This window comes from Amyelois transitella, chromosome 10, assembly GCF_032362555.1.
Source record: "Amyelois transitella isolate CPQ chromosome 10, ilAmyTran1.1, whole genome shotgun sequence".
In the NCBI taxonomy this organism is placed as follows: Eukaryota; Metazoa; Arthropoda; class Insecta; order Lepidoptera; family Pyralidae; genus Amyelois; species Amyelois transitella.
In genome coordinates this window covers 3154779-3174458 of record NC_083513.1, presented here as the reverse complement: position 1 = coordinate 3174458, position 19680 = coordinate 3154779, and the positions used below count along the sequence as shown (strand labels likewise).

General features: G+C 34.5%; 1 protein-coding gene across 1 annotated transcript in view; it reads right to left on the bottom strand.

Annotated features, from left to right (window-relative positions):
• Positions 1 to 19680, bottom strand: part of LOC106137727 (protein artichoke) — an 80002-nt gene that overhangs the window by 8182 nt on the left and 52140 nt on the right. Inside the window, exon 3 of the mRNA XM_013338635.2 lies at positions 2438 to 2692. Within this exon, the coding sequence (XP_013194089.1) occupies positions 2438 to 2686 (249 nt within the window). The 5' untranslated portion in view covers positions 2687 to 2692. The remainder of the gene's footprint in view (positions 1 to 2437; positions 2693 to 19680) is intronic.

Genomic DNA, 19680 nt, shown 5'->3' with positions numbered 1-19680 from the left:
AACTTGTTCATTAAATCTTGTATGAAATAGTAAAAAAACATAGGTACTCCCAAACTTTCTTATTGTATGTATGTGTAATGTAAGTATAAAATACCATGCTGATCTCGTAGTTAAGTAAAAAACATAGCCACTTGAATATGCAGATTGCTAACTAACCGCCCAAAAGAAAAAAACATCTTTTTCTTGATTGTTTTTTCTTCAATCCGCGTTTGATGAGAAGCAACTGGCACACTATGTTTTTTCTTCATCACCCGAGCTATACCTAATTAATGTTTTCATGTTCAGCATACAAAAATCTTTGTCTTCAATATACCATAGCGGCTATACAATGAAATGAGTCGACAAATGGCAATACGCGTCGAGGCGTGCCAAATCGCCACGTAAGCTGAATTTCATCCGGCTGTCAATCATGCGGCACGAGTATTATACGGACTGTGATTGAATTTTCATTATTTATTACACATGTGAAATTCATCCTCAATTTTGCGTATTCGTTCATGGCGTTTAGTGTGCACATTGAAATGTGCAAACGTGTTCTTTTGCAATTTTTTTACTTGTAGTATATGTTAGCATAATTTGATGAATATTATATCATATCCGCAGCTTCTCCACCTAAATATAAGAATATTAAAAATTTTCACAAGAACTGGTATAAAATAACAATTCTTGTGATTTTTTTTATAATCGTGTCTCTTAGTTCTTTCTTTCTTTCTTACACTGAGAAAGACTATACTGAATATCGGTATCCTATGCCAGTAGTAGCGACTTTTCGTTGTCTAACAGTCATTCAGTGCCACTGAACACAAATACCACACCACAAAACTTATGCAATATTTACTGACAATAATCATACGAAATAGAGAGTATTTATTAACTTTTAAAACACAAATGATAGAAAATGTCAAAACGCGTCCCCTCCTTGCGGAGTCCAAGGATACAAAATTTACTGCTCTATATATAAAGTACTCCATACTAAGTATAAATATAGTGGCTATCGTATCATCCCTACCTATCATCCCTGGTCATTGTCCATTGAAACAAATGCCAATCCGTGTGGAAGCGTGCGGATTCGCCGAATTCCGCTAAACACTCGGAACGCACTTGCGACACGACGCAATGCGATCAAGTTAACAACAGTGACACTTACCTAATGGCTGAAACGTAGTGGCAACCCTACTGCCAACCTAAATGATGGTCTTATTAATCTGATATATCTAAAAGGAGATACTAAAATTTACAAATCTCAAATCTCTTTACATTCTGGTTAATGGTTATTTCGTACTTCGCTTCCATATTTGTCTGATAGCGAAAAATGAACATCCATCGTATTGCGTTCCAACGGTTTTTCATTTCTGGCAGATTGTAAAAGTCATTCAAGGGTTCACGAACTAGCGATTATTATATATTTTGTCCTATATCCAACCCCTTATCTTAATTCCATCGTGATCTTCAAGTCTTATGTGGCTATTAGCTCTCTTTCCATTCCTCTTCGATGCAGAGATAAAGGCGATTACTGTGTGTCGTGTCGCAAGTGCGTTGAGACAAAATTCTGGCTGGATGTCGATGATGTGGCATTATCCGGCTGTTGCGATTAAATTTCCATTATTTACTTCATGAATAGTTTGTCTGTATGTACATTTTGTTTGCGACATATCCAGAGACAATAGAGTTTTGTAGATTTTCGATAATTTTGTGTTAGACTACAATTGGGGCGATATAATAGTTAATCTCTGTTCAGTTATTTATGTATAAATGAAAGATATTATGGTTTGATGTCAACAAAAATACATCTTTAATGTGTGGACTAGTAAATCGATATAAATATTTCTTCAGCATTTAAAAATAATTCATCAAAATTACCATATGCCGGGTAGATGCTTATGAAAATATTAATGTGGAAAAAAAAAACAAAAAAAATTCAAACGCAATTTATAGTGTACCTAACATTTAGAAGCAAACCTTCATTTCTTCAAATAATAGATACTTAAACACTTACTAATGCTCTCGTATAATCTATCTACCTTCTAACATTAAACCTCAGAACTGGTTTCAACTAATTGAATTAACTAATCGATAGTGTTGAAAGCGACAGGATAAAGTATCAGTTTGGTTGATTGCAATCAGAGATAAATTGGATGTCACATTAGAAGTCATTTGCGGTTATTATTATCCATATCCATACCACTGTTAGGTATAATGAGATAATATATTTTTGTTGCTAACGAATCAACTCACAGTACTGGACCATAAAAATGATAAATTTGTCTTTTTTTAATCAGCTTTATCCGATTTCATTTGTGGTCTGCTCTACATGTATTTTTTCCCAAAACATTATTTAGGAATACTATTTAGGAAGTTCGCCTTCTATGTAATGATATGAATAATAAGATAAAGTTAACAAAGAGGTAGACAATGTAAGTATCTAGATTATATATACCTGAGTAGGCAAAGTCTGTTGTCCAGCCCATCTCTGGCTGAAGGAGATGATTGGTGCACCATACGGTAGTGGCGGGAAGTCACCACCAAACACCACGTGGTCGCAGTCCATCAGGATCCTCAACTGCAGAGCCCGGTCTACTTGCACCCTACACTGGCAGGGGTACCGGAGGTCGTCATTCAGCTCTGAGCAAGGCACCCATTGCTGACTCAGCACTGGGACCATGAATAGAAGGATGAGCAGCCACATTGTGTCCTGAAAAGAGATATTTATATTATATTAGATATTATTATTATTAATTTATATATATTAATTATTTTTTAATGTTATCATTTGGCAGAATGGCGTCGGTACTTTTATGTTTTTATTCGTAGGTATTTCCGCCAGCCATATCTTCTATACAAGTCGTTAATGGCTTTTTATTAAAAAAAAACAACATAATATTTCAGTACTTCCAAAAGACTACGAGAAAGAAAGAAAACTGCCACGAGCTAAAATCACTCCCATACTTGTACAAATTATAAAGTTATACGAGTATATTTTCACATTATAACTTTAATTTTATTCTCAAAACATTTAACTATAAACAAAATCCTTTATATGAAAACATCACATAAGTTTTATCGTATTTGTATCAATCCTTTCATAATTACACTTGCGGTTCCATGAATATATTCGACCCTAGCTGAATATTGAATCAAAGGTTACACTGAGTACTGTTCCGCCCTATATGTTATTCAAATTACATTGCTTTCCAACGGAGAAGGGATATTTTACATACAAACATATAATCTAGTCTTTAGCCTTTGCGGAATAGACAGAGCCAGCAGTCTTGAAAAGATTGAAAGGCCACATTCAGCTTTATGGCTTACTGATGGAGTTGAGATTCTAGTAGTGATAAGTTGCTTGCCCATTATAAGAAGAATACCAAGCTTATTTAGCCCCTCCATGAACTATATGAAGAGTGGTCTTGTTCTTAATTGCCGGGAACCACACAGCTCGACAGGGAATATTTTCAAGGGCGGAATTAAGACAGTAAAAACTTTGAGCCAAGATTCGTTGTTTATTTTGCGGCTGAGAATGCCATCAGGGGCTTCATTACCATAAAGGAGGGCCGATAGCCGATACAAACATAAACCGAGTGGGAACAACAAGAAACACCTCGTAAACAAGCTATTCGTAAGCAGCAAATTTACGAGGACCTTTGTTTATTCCATTTCTCAACATCGACACTTATAAAGTTTTGAGATTGATGAAATTGCGACCGCTTTTATTACAAATCTGCCTAACAAATTGTTGAGCCTTTCATTTTCTCGGCTATATCACTTTTGGAACAACTTTAAAGATAAAAAAATGTTTGACATTTGTTTTTATACAATGTGATAAATACAGCACATGAAAGATGCTATTGGAATAAAGGTCGTAATTTACTCTACACATGATAAAAGGCAGAGTCAAGCAAACATATGAGCAACATATGAAAACGTACGAAATTTTGAGAATGAAACGCTTCATTGTTTGTAAATATTTCAAATTGTCTGTCCTTTTTTTAAAAAATTGGGCAGAATTGACAAATAGTATAGGAATACTTCTAATTGAGTAACGCTAAAAAGCATTAAAGTAACCACAAATTGAAACGCTAAGCGCCACACGGACGCCCACTGATAAGAAATTTTTAGGTAATATACATTTTCTATAACCTACAATAGCAGTGTTTTCAACAACATCGAAAAAGATACACTATTCCAAGAGACTCGTTACGATTTCATACAAACACGTATCATCGCTGTCGATCCTTTGTGTCGCTCGGAATTTCCAGGCTCTCGAATTCCGAATGGGTAAATTATTAACGAAGCTCGATTTATGTGGAAAGTTGCACCGATACCGTCCGAAAACTAGCTCAGTTTGTTCGCAACTTCAACCAACTTACTCCCATCATCGACTTCTCATCTTTCGAAACTCTTTTTGATATTTGCAAATATAAATTTCAACACCCTGTGAACTGGAAAAGTTTTAGACGTTGATCTTTTACTAACGGAGGATAGGTACCAATGCGAATTTATTTCAGAGTTGTTTGTTGTTCTACACAAAGAGAAATCTAGAATTACAACAATATAAGGTTTCGTTGATTTAACAAGCTTCTAATAACTGGATATCCTTTACATTGGACAAAATATTTTGTTACAAAACAATCGTACAGAAACCAAAGCAATTTACCGATAAAATAAGATGATTCATCAATTCAATATATTAGGTATTTGTAGATCTTTTATTTCGAGGCGGAATTTTTTGCAGCCATAAAATCAAAACTTGTATACTTATGATACATACATATGATCACGTCTATATCCCTAGCGGGGTAGACAGAGCCATCAGTCTTGAAAAGACTGATAGGCTACGCTCAGCTGTTTGGCTTAGTGATAGAATTGAGATTCAAATTTAGAAACAATTCAAAACAAAAAAGTCACAGGTTGCTAGCCCATCACCTAAAAGAGGAATCCCAAGTTTATAAGCCTATCCCTTAGTCGCCTTTTACGACATCCGACGAGATGGAGTGGTCCTATTCTTTTTTGTATTGGTGCCGGGAACCACACGGCACTATGATACTTTAGAATAATTATGAATAACTTATACCAGTAAGTTGGTACCCGTAGGAATACCGTGAGAATGAAAATTTATCGTCAACGTTGCATCATCAGGTAACACCAATGTTTGTCGATTCTTCTGATTTTTGTCACGGATCCTTGTTAATTTTCTCTTGGCCCGGATCTGATCATGATGTGTGGCCTTTATTGTAGTTAGAATTAAATTAAGCTTCTATACTGCTCTTGTTGTAAAGAAAATACCGTGTGCCAGTAGTGACAGTAGATAGTGTTGCAATTCAAAGGGGCAATGCCAGCATTTTGGGCACGCTATCAGATTTAAAATTATTATATTAGTTTAATTTAATAATAGTTCTCATTATTTTTATAGTTTATATTATTCCATAATGTTAATTTAAAAATATATAGTTATCTTATTATAGTAAGATGTATTAGTACTTCAAAATCGTGGCGCCTAATAAAGCAAGTGTGACTTGTATGTATCGCGTTGAAGCGGGTGACGATGCGAGCCAAATCTGCTGGATTTCTGCCAAATTACGACATAAGGGTATGATTTTAATTCATAGAAGTATCAGATATAAAGATATAGCGAGATAATGATGGGACTATGGCAACCGATTAAAAAAGTGACTGCTACAACAAATAATAATTGACTGCTGAATCATAAAAATATTTCATTTTTATAATTTTTTTTTATTTCAATTGCTTCTCAATTAAAATGATTAGATCTTTCAATTCTTCCTAACTTACAACGCTACTCATCTACGTATTAATGCCGCCTACACTACTCTTTCTAGTAAAATAATAATAAATTTTCCATATATGTACCCAGAATATAATTTAAACATCATTTACATTTTCCATCATAAGGGAACAAAAAATACCAAGACGGTAATAAAGAAAACTCAAGTATGTTACTGTGGCCGTAATAGTTTCTGCGCACTGCGCAGCGCACTCGTAAACGTACTCGTAATAATTACAGTGGAATAAAATAATTTCCCGCACATTACGAACCTTATATTGCTCTTACCGTAATAATAGCTTGGACACAGACCACTGTTCTTTCGACGCACTTCTGCTGCATACCTTTATAATTTAATCCACATTCACTACTCTGTGACACTTTCAAGATTAGATCTAAGAGCACTTTATCAAGTCAACGTTTGATTTTTCCGAAAAAATATAATATGGACAAGATAATAAAACGTGCCTTTCAAAAAAATTTAAGATAAAATATTTCCGATATTTTAATAATTTTTATTTTTACTATGGAATAATATAATAGTTACTATTTTTCAAGGCACATTTAGGTTATAATACACTTAATTGGTTCTTGCTACTGTGAAATTTCGACGCCTAAAATAAATTGAATCAATATTGCCCAATGGGCAGAGCTAGTAATAACCTGTTACCAAGTCTGTTAATTTTTAATAAACAAAAGTTGTTAATTAGAAAACTAATCATCTAAATATTTATCCAGCCACAATTCCGGTAAAGTCAGATACACTCCGGATTAATTGTACACGATGATTAAAAAGTAATTATATGTGTGGTAAGGACTGTTTTGATATTATTTATTAAGTAATCTGTTCAATCAGTATACAAAATTTTAAACCAAAAATGGTCCTCCTCGAAACAATTTTTAACTAGATTGGATTTTACTTAAAGTTGTCGGTATCTGAATACTAAAATCTTAAAGGCAGGCTTATAGATACGAGTAATATTGACATTGACATCATCTCAAAAATTGGCTAGGAATGCAACTCTTAATGATGACATATAGATTCAGAGATAGTGCAAAGTACTAACCAACCCTTAGTAAAATAAGTTCATAAGCCCAAATCCAAAATCTGCGCGGAAAAAGAAGCTGCTGACGCACGCTATATTTTTTTATTTTCTATAATAGTGATTAAAGAGGGAAAAAATTATCGATAATAGAAATAAACAAGCAGTCTTACTTTCGTTTTAATATATAATAACCCACCATTATGAAATGTTCCGTCCCCTTTGTTAATTCTATAATGTCACAGTAAAACCCACATGTCATGTCCCGTGTTCAGAACACGAAGCCTGTATTTCGGTGTCCTATATACGAGCTACCTGCGTCCCCTTTGAGTTTCATGTCATTGGCTACTGTTTTGTGTACGCTATTTCCAGTAATAGCAAATTATTTAATATGCGAGTTATATTACGGTGTATTTCGTGTGGTTTCCGGGACTTTAGAATAGAATCACTTCATATCTTTGCCATGGATGTCGTAAAGGCGACTTAAGGATAGGCTTATACGAGATTCCTAATCAAGGTGATGGGCTAGTAACTTTATTTTAATCTTAGTTCTCATCATAAAGCCATACAGCTGAACGTGGCTTTTCAGTTTATATTGACTATACTATGGATGTATGTATTGTTAAATTTATGTAATTTGTATTTGTATTTTATTTTTTATTTCACATATACCTTTTTTTTTATGATGACCACAAACTATGTTATATTTTTTGGATTATTATCAAATTATATTAAGAACGTACAACACCGCCCTCGTATAGCGAAAAATCCCGTAATACTCGTATTAGAATTTCGGGGAATCCTCTCTTAGTCCTAACATGCCAAAATTTTAATCTCTCAACCAAGCGGTTTTGTCTATACCTACGTTGTATAAGTATATCAGGCAAACAGTCAGTGTCCTCTTTAATATATTCAGACGATAAACTTATTGAAAACTATAGGACAGAAAAGGAAAAATACCCGAAATGCCTTCGGGGACAAAACAATAACTCGTTGTTCATAAAAGCGTAACGTTATAAACAATCATTGTAACTCGCATTGCAGTTACCATTTAGAGCATATATTGCGTGATCTAAAAATTCCGTTTAATTCCCGGAACACATTTTTCGGAAATTCCACGCTCTCATTGTGTTGCCAGCTTAATGGCCGAGAAAATTACTGTTCCCACATCTTAATTGTTGTAAATAAGATTACCATCACATGATAAGTTTACAGACATGATCACATATCGCCATTCTGATATATATTTATCACTCAAATTGTGTGTCTTAAGGGTATATCTAGTATCGAAAAATTCTACAGTTATGGTCATATTTTACAAACTACTAGCTTTTAGTAACTTTATATTGTGCTTCCATTGTTGCTGGCCAGTTTTATCGAGACTGGTGTCTCTGTCAACCCCGTAAGAGATAAAAACGCAATGATATGTATGTATGATGGTTAGCGAAAAGAAAAATATCGTGTGCTTGCCGTTACTCTTAGATTATAGACTTGGGCTTACAAACTTAGGACAATGGGTGCCTGTCACTACTTATCTGAATCTTAATTCCATCATATATCAATCCATCTGAATGTAGCCTTTGAATTTTTTCTACCCAAAAAGCGGACTAAATGCCAAAAAACGGCATAAATACCCTTAAGGGACAATATTGTGATACATGCAAATATATATTTTGATATTCTGTTGTGGTTTCAGATAGAGTAAAAAAGAACCGCTACATCTCTATCTGTGGACGCTGTAGAAAGCTACAAAAGGTAAGCCTTTTGTAGCGTTTCTTTTACCCAATCTGAAATCACTACAGAATATCAAAAATTGCCAAAAAATGCGCTGTATTCGATGAAAAAATACGGCCGGTAAGTAATTAAAAACCTATCCAGTAAACCGTTAAAAAATCAGAAAAATGGTCGATATCGTTTAACAATATCGAGTCACAGCGAGCAATCACAAAGCAATCGCGATATTTAACTGGAATAGATGCAGCCGGCGCGGCGGACAGCCCAGTTTCATTGCAAATGGAAGTTCAATAAGGCTGACTCGCCAAACAAAAATGTATCTGTATGTACATATGTTTACTAGGCAACCACACGAATAAAGTAAACTTTAAAGGGAACTGACTTAAGCTGCCAATACTAAATATATTTAAGGTAAAGTAAACTTTTAAGGGAACTGCCTGAAGCTTCCAATACTAAATAAATTTAAAGTAAGGTTATAAGAATTTCTGGACAACTGTGTTTCATATTTTTATATTGCTCATTTTAATGAATTTTATTTATTATTACTTATGATCGTCAATCGACCAAATCAGTATTCACCAACGCACAAAAATGTGTTTTCATACCAATATGATTGTTCTGTGTTCTATTTGAAATACGAGTACTCTGAAATATATAAATGAAAAAAATTCTGTTAAATTTATTTTTCTATAGAACACAATATACTATAGTAGTGGCCACAAACGTTATAGCCGTATAGTTAAGTCGGCCCTCGTTTTGTTATCGCCATGTTCCTCTCGAGCGTCAAAACGACACCCTCAACACTCGTGTACAACATTAACATCCCTTGGCTCCTAATTCGCTGTTCATTCACATTGAACGAGTTATAAGGGCCAGTCGTAAGTGTATTCAAAAGTGGATAGGGACTCTCTAAGGAGTATTTAAATTACTTCAGGGAATACTCTAAGGAACATGGCTAATTTACGAACGGACAGGACATAATGTCATTATCTTCTTGACTTTGAAAAAAATCTTAACTAAGAAATAGAAAAAGAAAGAAAAAATGGCAGGCATATCAGCATTTATTTATAATAAAGTGGATACTCTAATATCAGCATCAATATTATTTTTATTTCTTCGGTAATGGATGGATAGCAAAAATTGAGACGTATTTTTTTCTTTCGGATTTGTCTAGCTCACGGTCGAGCAAATTTTTTTCTCACTTCGCTTTTTTGACAGCCAGAGTCAATTTAAGTTAAATGTTTAGAGCAACTGTGGTGCCTCAAACATATATCTGCCTAACGTCCTTTGACACAAACGTAATCCAGCCTCTTGTAGGATACGCTTCTTATTCAACAGGTTCAAATGAGCACCTTTCCCTCTGAATTGTAAAGTAATTAATCCTTCTATTTCTGTTTCCGAATTTTTTTATATATAAGTATCTGTGGAGACTGTAAAATATTTTATTGTTCACTGTTAAAAATTGCGTAGTGAACAAGCAATCTTTGTGGTTTCACAATGTCCGTATGTCTGTACATACACAGACTAGCCCCGAAACACTAAATACTAAATTTAGAATCCTTAAAAATCTTCCTGTCATCAGTATAATTTTCTTGATGTTTTTTTTTTTGCATTACCAACATTGTCTACGTCGATATATTTCATGGAAGTAAACAATGAAATCTAATTTTCTAAGACGACGTCCCGACCGCGACAAATCCGAGATAAGGCACGACTGTAATCTTTCTCATCAATATTATAATTGGCTGATTTTCTCTTTCGCAAATATTTTACATTGGTAAAAGAAAATATCAGACTTTGATGAACAATGGTTCCCTTTGGGCATTTTCTCACGATCATAGAAAAATTGCTAACGGCCTGTCTCTTAACATAATACGAATTTAAAGATTTATTCGCCCGCTTATAAGCCTGTAATCTCCAAAGTTTCATTAAGTTTTCAGGCGTAAAGTTCACTCAACTGTAGCCCTCCTATAATGGAAGCTTATTCCAACTGATTATGACGTAGCTTTTCATAGTTTAAAACAAGTATTTTTAATGCTTAATGATCATTTTTAAAATAAAGAAAGTCGGTAGTCGAAAGCTAAAGTACCCGAATAAAAAGCCACGTGTTTATAAGTCAAGTATATGGTTTTTGTTTCTAACGTGGGAAAAATTATTGCGAGGAAACCTGCACATTCAAGCAACTTATGTGCAACCATAATCCAATATGGGTGATGTTTCCTTACAAAAACATTACAGAGGGCAAACTAGAGTCGGTTCGTATAAAAACCCAACTGACCCAACCCAGCTGACAACATGAACGTGGTGTTGGTGATGACTCATGCAAGATTAAAATTGGCAGTTCCCACATTTATAAAATAAGGTCAAAAGCCTCAAGTAACTTTAACTGCTAATAAAATTTTAAAATCTTAGATTCTCTTTCTTAAAAACGATAAAATCAGACGTGCATTGAGTGGCAATCCGCTCCGTGCATTTGAATGGCATCCGAAGAGTCCTATTTGCACTATCCGACATTGCAGTGACAGACAGTTATCCGGTTAACTGACTGTTGTGAGGTACTCATGAATAGACAGATAACAGAGAAAACAAATATGTTAAAATTATAAAGTAAGTAACGAATGGGTAATTAATGAATGTACATGAAAAACATGAATATAGGCCATAAGATGCACAAATAAAACACTTCATTTTGCCAAAAAAAATAGAGGTCTTCAATTAAAGATAGACTGACCGCTGATGGAGCCCAAAGAAAAAGGCCATTGTTTGTTTTTAAATTATATTATGTATCGACAACAACATCACACACCGAACCTCAGAAAAGGGATATTAGTTCAACTGGGGCAAACGCCCAAAGGATAATGAATAACTAGAAACTGCAATTAACTGATACAGCTTACATACAATTCTCTGAACTCTGAATTTGATAATACTAAATGTTGATTAGTTTGGTGACAATCTACGCAGCAAATTAACAGCATGCATAATGTTTAACTAACTGAGTCAGCTAATTGTATGTTTTAAACATTTCGCGTAAATTAAACATAAGAAACAGGAATCATCCAATTAAGGACGCAACATCGTTAACACCAATGAAGTCAAATATCCAGTTTCAGGAAAGACTACAATATCTTTTTATTCGCGTTAGGTGGATGGCTATCTTATTTGTAGCTTTGATTTTATATTGAAGGAACCGTATCTACATTTTTGTACGAAAGGACGATTTAACTCACTTATATGTTTATTTGAAAAAACATCTTGAATCCATTTTTGACAGAAATTCTTAAAACAAAGTATTGCGTAAATATGGTAAATGCTGGAGAAATTTCTTTTCTGAAAGTATCTAATCATTAGACTTTAGCATTTGCGTCCACACGAGCTGAAAAGGATATTCAAATTTACATGGCAACGAACATTCATACAAAATTTAGTTTCACCATAGTTGCTAAAAATGTAAAGTTTACTGAAAATCCATGAACTTCGAAGGTTACCTATGTCACAGATATAAAAATTTTGAATAAAAATGTTGAGACCGACGACTTTTCGTATACTATTGATCAAAGAACTCATTATTTTCACAATCCAATTGTTGTAGTTCAATTCAGACAACGTTGATCTAATTCTGTTTGCTAGTTAACCAAAGTTTCACTTGGCTAGTAAACAATATTAGGTACAAGACGTTTGAATTTGCAGAATACGGCGTAGTATTGTCGATAATATTGTCTGTCTTGCCACAATCGAGTTATGGCTGAAGACACGATATTATGTCAGCTGAATTGTTTGCTTCATGTGAATTTACCAATTTCTGACAAGGTAACAATAACAGGTTTAACTTTAAGGTATATCTACCTTAAGGTAAGGAAAGGTTTGGTAAGAAAAGTACATATATTTTTGACTTGTTTGTCTCTAACATAGTTGACAGTCTTGAAAAGACTTATAGGCTGCGTTCAGCTGGATGGCTAAATGATGTAATTGAGATTCAGGTGGTAACAGGTTGCTTAGCCATCGCCCGAAAAAAACTCAAGTTAAACCCTTTCCTTTGGTGAATTTTGAATAATCTGCGCAGGAAGAGAAGCTTTTTTCTTCGCTAATACTAATGTATAAGCCCTAATAAAATTGTAATATTTATCAAATTTGTCCAAATATCAACTATAGTTTTGCAAAAAATCTTTATCTGTGTTCATAGTCTTCAGGGTAAAATGCAGAGGTCGTGTATCAATTGCGCTCCTCTACGGGTCAAGGAATAAATTGGTCTATGGTACGACCGTTTTTCTCCATAAAGGTTTTATGTTCCATGAAGCGGTCCGCATTCCAGTGTCTATGGTTGGGATTAAAGAGAAAATACCGCGGCTTTTTGGGTTGCATAAAGTCCAAGATTGATGCAGATTGCGGGCGTAACTCGCCATTATCGAAAATTCGAATGAAATAAAAAATATACAAAATAGTAGATTTGTCCACGCGAAATCGTTCACTTAAGTTTATAACCTATATCGATAAAAATTCTTAACAAATATTTTGAACAAATGTAGGTCAATTTAGCATCATGGTCAAAGGCGCATCCGTATGTAACCGAATAACGAAAAGAAGCAGGAAGCTTTATTTACGTGTGTAGAAATTTAGCTAATAAAAATTTTTTTTTCTTCTTTCAAATTAAATAATTACAATATATGCATACAAAATGTGATAGAAATTCACTGTATACATCCAAATGTTTGTTGCACCGATAAAGCATTCCACAAACGTATTCTGTCTCGTTAGGTCCTCCACAAACTGGCACGTGATTCGTGAATCTAAATATAAAATTTTTAGGAATACAGCCTCTACTTTTTATTTCGATTATATAGATTTGGCAGCGTAACATGCGAGATATGTAACAAATAAATACTTTTTTTTGTAATGTGCAGACACGGTAATCGTTTGACCCATTTAAAAAGCATGCTGATTTGAAATTGTTCTTTCTTTAATGAATTACATCAAAACGGGAAACTGACCACAGACTTTACAGTTTTATTTTTTGTAACTTTACTAAAATAAACAATCAATTTCATTATTTTAAATTTAAAAGTGAACACTGTGGTTCGTTCTGATAAAATCCACAGCATAAACAAACAAACTTAAGCAGAGGGTACACGATCTCGAAGTCAATTTTAAAGCTATTTGCATATTTTGTATTTTGCGACCGAGGTTGAGCCTGTATTGGCTCCGATATTCTGATTTCCATTAAGTAATACCACTGAGATAGAACTTATAATTACAAATTTTTGTTTATTCAGGTTTATTTTTCTAGCAACATGAATTTTGTGATACCTAAGATTACAAATTCAAATTAACCTGTTTATTCACTGTACGAAATAAGTAACTTTTCGCGTTCCAATTTGCCCGGCTCGTGAAGTTTTGGAAAATATTAATATTTTAATCTGTGAACAACAAGGCAACACCAGAGGAAGACAGTTGTAAAAGTTTAAAATAACGATATTTTGAATTATTTAAACCCTCTATTTGGAAGGGGGCTGACAATATACGTAGTTCTATATAGGAATGTCCAACTTTGCTACAAATGCTACTTTTTGAGAGGTATTCAGCATATTTAGTAATTATTTCCTTAAAAGCCCTTAACAACATCCGCAGAAAGTTTCATATAATATATCGTTTTCGCTCGGTGTTTGCTGTCCTTTATGTTATTTAGATGTATTAGCAAAATTACCCACTGCAAAATTTCATCCAAACCTGTACAACTGTTTTTGCGTGAAAGAGAAACATACAAACTTTCGCATTTACGTTTTACTAAAGGTTGGTATGATGACATATAAGAAAATATGTTTGATAGCCTTTTAACTTTGAGTAACAGAAGCTACGCTCACAAGACCCCAAGTAACCGTCCGTCAGAATTATCCAGTTATGTGAACTAATTCCTGACTGGGTTACCGGGATGATCATCCAGTTATTCAGAAGGAAATAATTCCACATCTTTCTTGCACGCAAATTGATTACTCAAACTGCCAAAGGTTTACCTTAATTTGTCGTTATCTCAATCAGCTAACACTACGTACATCATTTTACCTCTTTAAATACCTTGCGGAGTAGACCGTGTCCAATGACAACAACGACTTTTGCTATGGTATCATTTGCATTTTGCATGTATGAAAACAATATAAAAAAATATTTGCAAAATCCAAAGCGTACACAAGTCAATATTTTACTGTTTTATTAAATAAATTGAAAAGAGTACTCCCGCGACTCCGACCACTTCTAAAGGATAATCCCGCTTAAATCCGTTCCCGTGGGAATTTCGGGAAATCCTTTTTAGCAGGTAACTATATCACACTATCTGCAAGCTAAATTTCAGCCTGATGGATCCAGTAGTTTAAGTTGTGCATTGATAAATCAGTTAGTCATAATCTGCATATGATCTCTCTCAACTGTTCGATAGCACCCTCTGCAGAATTGTTTCGAGGCCCGGGTCCACCTGCATATGATATGTATAGAATAATCATGTGATCTTGAATACTCCTTTCCCAAAAATCGGGCAAAAACGTGAAGTTACAGTGCCTATGTCGCTGGCAATATGAAAATGAGTTTGGAAGTGGCGGCAACTTTGACGAGCTCCGCTTGATTTAGATTCATAGCTTTCCTGATGGTAAAATTGCTTACTTATGCTTTTGATAGCTACAGTTTTTTGATTGCCTGACTTGAATTTGTATATTGTAAACGAACTCTTGAAAAGATATGTGAGGATATTTGGAGATATTTTTTTTGGAAGAGGTTGATTGACGCAGATTATAGAATTCAACAAAGGGGGCACTTTGACTATATGAATCTCATTTTCATCATTCATCTAGCTGAATGTGGCCTTCGACTCTTTTTGAAACAATTTGCTTTATTTATCCCGTAAGGGTTATCCCTTACGGGATATATGTGTGTGTGATATTTTTCATTACATTTCATTCTCATTCGTTGATTGATCGATAGCTTCGATGACGAAGCATCTGCCAAGAGATAACATTAGAAGCAAACCTAGTTCTTTAGAAATTGCAATCAAAAGAACTACCGTCTCAACTATTTGTCTCAGAATGTATTAAAAGTAATTTAGACTGTTGAAGATTCAAGCAAAAGCGTCCGAGTGAAGCGATTCGTGTCAGATAAATAGGGATCCAATGCTTAACCTTATCCCGGGAGCCGGGAGCAATGGCGTGATTTTCTAGAATAATCGAAAATCCGCGGTTACAAGTGCCACAATCAATTTGACGACGGAATTGAAAGGATCTGAAATTGGACTCTGATAGTGGGCGAAAGATATAGTGGAGAGAGAAAATTCTTGATGATAGTTCCTCAGTTTTAATGGTCGCCCTCTGTGACGCAACGCATTGAAGTTTAGTGTACTTGCCTCTGAGTCACAAGGACCCGGTTTCAAATCCCGGTTTTCTGATTAGCCTGAGACTCAGATGTTAATCCATAAAGGTATTTTTATTGTAATATATCTCTTTTTGTTATATTGCGTAACGTGTATTTGTTTATGTCAAATCAGTCAAAACTTCACAAACAAACTGAGCAATCTGATAGGAATTTGTGAATGCCAATAATTAACGTTAGACTTAATTGTGTCAAGTTCAATACATAAGTACTTAATAATTCCTAACATGTAATCTTGGACATGGGTAGTAAATATAATTGGTATTACTCTCTCCACACACTGACGACCACACCACGGAAATTAACTCCCATCTGAGACGACTCCGGTCGTGCAAAGGAAATCCGTAGCCGGGCAACGAGCAAGCTAATCAAAGTATATCAATCAATACAGGCTGTGTAAATAGATAAACAGTAATAATAATAACCTAATTATAATGCACATTAATTATAACAAAATAGGACACTTTTCCTAAACTTATGCTCAGGTAATGTTCAAAAGGCGGCCTTATTGCATTCCGCAATCTTATTTACTGAGAGACTAAGACAAAAAAGAGTGTAATACAAAGTAAACAGTCTTGATACATGAGTTAAAAGTAAATGTACAAATTAATTCATAACCATGAAAACATTATCTATTTATTGTATTTCACATTTTATATTTTTTGTATGGTTCCCAGCACCAAAAAAAAAAGAATAGGACCACTCCATTTCATTCCATGGATGTCGTAAAAGGCGACTAATGGATAGGTTTTTAAACTTGGATTATTCTTTTAGGCGATGGACTAGCAACCTGTTACTATTTGAATCTCAATTCTATCATTAAGCCAAACAGCTGAACGGGGGCTATCAGTGTATTCAAGACTGATGGCTCTGTCTACCCCGCAAGGGATATTGACATGATTATATGTAGATATGTATATTTTATTATATTTAATGTCATAATGAATTACTTTTGCTATTAACCATAGTTTATTTTAGAAACGTATTTTATGACGAAACGACATTTAATTTAAAAATACATATATGCCTCACTAAACCTATTTCCCGGACTGGTAGATAGGAATTTCATTTTTCAAACCTTCTATTTAAACATCATAGAGAAGACAGAGCGAAAAGTTAGGCTACGGAACTGAAATTCAAATATGGACTGCGTGTTATCCCACCGCCATACTCTCTTTTCTTTTAAATTAAAACCACAACAAAGGTATTGTTACCAAAATTGTTCATATTTACGAACATGCCTTTGATACTCATAACAGGTAACTTTTATTTCTTTTCAAGAAACTTGAAAGTTTGCCAAAAGTGGCCCAGCCCGTCTGAAATAAGCTCGTATCGATTTTTGTACTGAAGGAGCTTTCATTTGCAGCACTTAAAAACATTTCTATAAAATTTTCAACTTCTTGTTGCGATACTTTTCAGAAGATAAAATGTTCTGCGGGTGGTGTTGCCTCTATGTATATTTTATACCCCCGGCAAAATAGAGGAGTGTTAATGGTTAATAGTCTTAATGGTCGTTCTACATATGTGTGATTTTTATATAGTTGAGTTTTTACTCATTTATCAGTTTAGATATTCAAAGTCAAATACTCTACCTTTATTCCTTCTCTACTTTGGGTCTTTGACAATTTTACACATAAACATATACCTAGGTGTCATGTGATTCAGAATTACCTAAAATACATACATACATATATATGGTCACGTCCATATCCCTTGCGGGGTAGACAGAGCCAACAGTGTTGAAAAAACTGAATGGCCACGTTCAGTTATTGGGCTTAATGATAGAATTGAGATTCAAATAGTGACAGGTTGCTAGCCCATCGCCTAAAAATGCATCCCAAGTTTGTAAGCCTTTAGTCGCTTTTACGACATCCATGGGAAAGAGATGGAGTGGTCCTATTCTTTTCTGTTTTGGTGCCGGGAACCACAAGGCACGATATTACCTAAACTAAAGTTTTAAAAATTTGAAATAAAATTCTAAGAACTAGAGGAACTATACTGAAAGTATCAGGTTAAGTACCTTACCACGCAGTTGTTATTTAGATGGGTGTCCGAACTGGAGAATAGAGGATATTCTGTATTCCACATTTCTGTGTAATCCTTTTAGAGGTTCAGTTAGTCAGTCACATTCAAACAGCTTTCCCTTTTAATGCAGATTTCAACACAAAGACAAATTCACATAACTCCGTATTACGTCTCCATAAGTGGGTGGGTTATTGTTGTGGTATCTCCCACAACTCACAACCGCAACCCATAACCCGTTAGTTTGGCCCAGCAAAGTGTGTCAGGAAACTTTTGTAGTACTAACCATCTATCTTCGTATTGTACCTACTAATGATCTCACTGACGTTTCAATGCGAGAATTTCACAGGTCAATTCGTGAATATAAACCTTCAATTACCTGTGTAGTATCGAACGTACTTATTTGAATGAAGTACTTACTTGCAAATTGGTTTTTGATAATGTTTTTTATTAAAGAAGAAACTGTCTGATGGAGTGACTGATATATCGACGCACAATCTTCGGTTTGGAAAAATGATATTTGACATAGTGTTCCATAGTGATCTAGAAGTGAACCATAGAGGATTTCCGAAATTCAATCAGCAATGGGAGCCCCGGGCGTACTCTTTGAGTTCATAATCAATATATATAGACGTGACATACATACATAAGTCACGTCTATATCCCTTGCAGGGCAGACACAGTCAAAGGCCACGTTTAGATATTAAGCTTGATGATAGAATTGAGATTGAGAGATTCAAATAGTGACAGGTTGCAGACAACGGGCTACCATTGCCTAAAAGAAGAATTCCAAGTTTATAAATTTCCCTTAGTCGCCTTTTACGACATCCGTGTAAAAGAGAAGGAGTGGTCCTATTATTTTCTTTCCGGGCTCCGTGGGCTCGGTACAGCTATTCGGCAATTAATTTTGTCTTAATTTTTTCATACAACGATTTTTTCTCTTACATCTCATCTAGATAATGATTATTCGCTATTTCTTTTAGTAGGGGCTTATCTTCTCGTTTTTATTTGCGCAGCTTCCGAGAATAGCCACTAGGGGCTCCAAGAAGGCTTATCGGGGTACACTCTGAGCAATTTACACTGATTTATAATTTATTTTGAGGCTTAACGATCTTAAAAGGGCCCTCATGAGCCTGCATCCTTCTTTTTGTGAGTAAGGGTTCTCAACATAAGCTCCATTAATTCGGAAAATTCGAGATAACTTTTCTAAGCGCAATAGAAAACTCTCAATAATTGTAAATGCCAATTTTGTCGCGGTAGTTTCGACTGTAGAATACGTTGTCTGTAGGTTAATCATTCAGTTTTTTATACTATTGTATTATAATTTCCCTATAAATATTACAAAATAAAGTGTCTTTCACTTTAAAAAAAAACGCTAAATGCATTGCGTTTTTGTTATCACTACAGATCATAAAGTCCCCCTATTATATCTGTCTGTATGTATGCGCTATAATCTCGGAAAGTTTTTTTCTTTGAACAGATTTTGTTCTTGTTTGAAATGTTGGAAATAATGTTTTCAGATATATCTATAAATGCTACCCGTGCAAAGACAGGGCGGGTCGCTAGTTGGTTTTTCTGAATCAAACCGTGGTTTTACCCAGAAAAACAATTTTCATTGAAAGCAATTTTGAAATACTTGTAGGCACTGTACATATTTACGAAACCGTGGTTATTTTTCGTGAATGCTGCAAA